General features: G+C 37.9%; 1 protein-coding gene across 1 annotated transcript; it reads left to right on the forward strand.

The window, feature by feature from the left end:
- Positions 1-2,758: 2,758 nt before the first annotated feature.
- LOC105179095 lies at positions 2,759-3,232 on the forward strand. Its single transcript, XM_011102690.1, has one exon. The coding sequence runs from the start codon at positions 2,759-2,761 to the stop codon at positions 3,230-3,232; it is 474 nt and encodes a 157-aa protein (XP_011100992.1).
- Positions 3,233-4,326: the final 1,094 nt, after the last annotated feature.

Consider the following 4,326-nt stretch of genomic DNA (forward strand, 5'->3'; position numbering starts at 1 on the left):
ATGTTTATTGTTTAACCATACCATGAACGCAAAATTAACGTAAAATATATTTTAATAAAAAATTAAATAATAATTACTATTGTTAGATATCACTAATTAAATTTTAGAAATAATATTGAAAATAATAACATAAATTAAAAATACAATTAAATTTATTTATAAAAAATATATACTAATTTTTAAAATCTATTGTATTTCTTCTATTGGCATGGATAAATAATTTGAGACTTATTGATATATTAGTTATTAGTTGTTTAGAAAGGGGGTAGATTGCATAACACCTCCAGTGGTTTAGGGAAATAGTGCGAATCCCTCTATATTGTATTTATAGGCAAAAAACTCCCATGTTAGGTAAAATACAGCAAAACATCTCCTTCACGTTAAAAAAATAACGGAGAGTGAGCCACACGCGCGGTTTGTGCGAGTGGTCCTTGTTTTTTGCTGCTTGAGGATTCTTTAAGTGAGCACATGTCCAAGTTGCTCATTTTGTTTGAATATAAATATAAATTACTTATAATATTATATATTATTAATTAAGTTAAATTATTATTTAATTTAAATGTATTTAATATTTATTTTGTAAAGTATACCAAATAATTATAAAAGTACCTAAAATTATATCAATTCTTTTAACTTATATAAAATATAATATTAAAATTATTAATATATATTTAAATTAAATATTTAATATTTTTTATTATTTTTAAATTTTGTTAAATTAAATAATTTTACTTAATTTTTTCTATAAGATTCTTTTTCTCCGTTGCTGAGGTGATGAAAATGGTCAAGCTTGACCTCATTCGAATATAACTATTTATCCGAAATCTTTTCTCTAAGATTCCAACGTCATTCGAATGAATTTTCAACCATGGCCTACACCATTCGAATCCTCTTTTTAAAGTGAACATATCCATACCATCAATTTGAATTTTCATTGATCGAAGAGAGCGGGCTCCGACCACAATCGTCAAGCTTCTTGGCATTGAGTTGTCGTCCTTCTTAAGGTGAACATATCATACATCAATTTGAACTTTTATTGACCGGAGAGAGTTGGCTCGGAGCACGACTGTCAAAGCTTCTTGGCGTCGATTCGTTGAATTCCGGTCATAGACCACCACCACCACTAGACTCGCCTCGACCTAACGATTCGAAAGACCAACCTTGCTCATTTTCATCAAGTTGTTGTTGAGATTAAAAAATTTTAATTTCATTTCCGTTGTGAAGTTTTTGGCCACCACTGTTTTGCAGTCTGAACAAATTTTAGGCAGTTCGAATCCTATCATCAAGGTGAACATTTTCCTATCTTCATCAAGCATAGAGAGGTCGGGCTGAAGCTTCTTACCGTCAAATCCGTGCCGCCGTCTAAAGAATCATAGCCTGAGACTACCACCGTTTGACTCCTCTCATCCAGACGAACGACATTGGAATCTTAGAGACAATACCTAAAAATATATCAATTCTTTTAGCTTATATAAATATTATATTATTATTAATATATATTTAAATTAAATATTTAATATTTTTTATTATTTTTAAATTTTGTTAAATTAAATAATTTTACTTAATTTTTTCTATAAGATTCTTTTTCTCCGTTGGCCCAATATCTCTACGCTTGATGAAAAACCGACTTGAAGGTACGGGAATGTTCACCTTGAAGATAGAATTCAAACGGTCGAAAATCCGTTTAGACGGCGGAGCAGTGGCGGCCAGAAACTTCACGGCGGAAATAAGCTTCAAACGACGCTGGAATCTTAGAGAGAAGATTTTTCGAAAAAATATTTATGTTATATTATTAATGATGAGGATGACTTATCTAAAGATAAATTTGCCCTTCGCTGAGGATAAATTAGACTGCCAACATGGAAAATCTCTAAAAAAAAGGCAAGAATTCCACTAAGTACTCCAGTGGCAAAAATAACATCAGCATCAATTAAGGAACATCAATTAGCTGCGATCTTGGAGCATGATTTGAGCACAATTACAGCTTGTTAGCACCTACCAAATATACATTGGGACAACCTATAAATATGCTAGGATATGTTCATTAAAAGGTAATGCTCACATACACTAAAAGATTATTCTATCTACTCATTTTCTGATACCAAAATTCTAACTTGGGCGTCGGAGTGTCTTTATCGGGGACCAACCCGACTAGCCTAACCTTTTGTGTTCTCAGGATCATAGGTCTGTTCGAGGGATTGATTACAGTTGCAAGGCGATTTCATGATAACTTTTCCTTGATGGATCAGTTGGCACCGTCTGTGGGAACGAATTCTTGGAATACCCTGAGAATATAGAAGGAGAACCAAGTAGGAATATCTTTGGTTTGGAAGCAACGATCGGGACTACTGAGCCGATCATTCAGTTGACAAAGGTGGAACTACAGCAGATGATGGAAGAGGCTGGAAGAAATGTGATCGTGGCATACGAGCATAGAACAACGACGCCCATTGAAAGAGAAGTAACCAGAAGAAAATTATTTGGAGAAAAAGACCCGGGAAAAATATCTGGAACCAGTAGGAAAGACGTAGATAGGAGCAAACGTCCGCCATCAGAAGTGGGTTCGAGCAGCCGAGATAAGAGCCAAGTAAGACGACCCGCCATCTCGCGCGCAGAGGTCGATTGTGTGTCAAAACAGATCGCTAAACTCGGCAAACAGATAGACGAGCTAAAAAAACGAGGAGAGATAGTGTCTCAGCATAAAAATTCGCCCTTTTGCAACCAGATATTGACGTAAACCGTTAGTCCGAACTTCAGGATGTCCGACCTGCCAAAGTACGACGGAGCAAGAGGCTCGCTGGAACATCTGGCCGCATTTGACATGGTAATGAATCTTTACGGGCAATCGGGCCCAATTAACGCTAAACTTTTTGTCACAACTTTGACAGGAAAGGCCCAAGAATGGTTCATAAATTTACCACCCGGAAGCATTGAGTCTCATGAGCAACTGGTGCAGAAATTTACCTTCTACTTCGCTAGTGAGAGGAAACAAAAACGATCGGCAACGCATTTATTCACTATAAGGCAGCAAGATAACGAGACATTGAAAAGTTTCATGGGAAGATTCAACAACGAGACACTTGAAGTGCAGGATTTAAGAATTGACATGATGGTCAGCATCCTAATACATGGCTTGAAGAAAGGCGTATTTGCATCAGCTTTAGCAAGAGACCCCCCATCTCACATGGAGCAGCTTATGAACCTGGCTCAAAAGTATATTAACGAAGAGTAAATGAACGCCATGAAAGATGGCGAGTGGAGGGCCGGCAATGACATAGGAAGAGAACAAGGTCATTACAACAAGAATGAAGACAGGCGACCAAAGCACGAACGAAACAAAGAGCCTCATTTCCAGCAGAAATATCACAAGTACACACCTCTAAACATGACGAGAGCCAAGGCACTGCTAATGGTCGAGAAGAAAGATGTACTCAAGTGGCCAAAACATACGAGATTTACCCCGGCCAAAAAATATTCAAGTAAATATTGTCGCTTCCATCGTGAAAGGGGACATGATACTGAAGAATGCTATCAACTCAAGGATGAGATTGAGAGGTTGGTACGCCAAGGCTACTTCAAGAATCAGGTATCAAAGAATTACCATCAAGGAGATCGTCGTAGTAGATCGCGAAGCCAGGAGAGGCAACCAGGAGATGTGGCTACGGGAGGACAGAAAACCCGAGAGAACGCGCCTGTGAAAGACATCATACAAACCATAGCTGGTGGCTCAATTGATGGATATTCGAGGAGATCAAGAAAGAGAATGGAGAGAAAGAATAATTCGTTGGAAAATAGGCAGATCATGAGCATAGCATCAGACCTGGATATCACGTTCGGACCTCAAGATCTAAAGGCAAAGATTGGAGACGGTAACGACCCAATGGTGATAAAGATGGACATAACAAACTTCACGGTCCACAAGGTGTTGGTGGACAACGGTAGCTCTGCGGATATTATCCTCAAAGAGGTACTTGTTAAGATGGGCTTGGACAATGCTGATCTGAATCCCGTAAAGGCACCATTGGTAGGCTTCGGAGGAAGTGAGGTGGATTCTTTAGGAACAATCGAGCTGCCGGTATCTATAGGTGACGAACCAAAAAGGAAGGCCCTCATGGTAAAGTTTCTTTTGGTTGATACTCCCTTTACTTATAACGTTATTTTGGGTAGACTTGGTTTGAACACTTTCAGGGCAATAGTGTTGACATATCATTTGAAAATGAAGTTTCTGACTCCCGGTGGAGTAGGAGAAGTCGCGTGCGACCAAGCGGAAGCCAGACGATGCTACAACCTATCCTTAAAAAAAGACACGACCGAAAGAAAGAAAAA

The sequence above is a fragment of the Sesamum indicum genome, unplaced genomic scaffold (genome assembly GCF_000512975.1).
Source record: "Sesamum indicum cultivar Zhongzhi No. 13 unplaced genomic scaffold, S_indicum_v1.0 scaffold00121, whole genome shotgun sequence".
In the NCBI taxonomy this organism is placed as follows: Eukaryota; Viridiplantae; Streptophyta; class Magnoliopsida; order Lamiales; family Pedaliaceae; genus Sesamum; species Sesamum indicum.

Bases quoted from the DNA above. Each gene is read 5' to 3' on its own strand.
- LOC105179095 (XM_011102690.1), top strand. From the start codon at position 2,759: ATGTCCGACCTGCCAAAGTACGACGGAGCAAGAGGCTCGCTGGAACAT.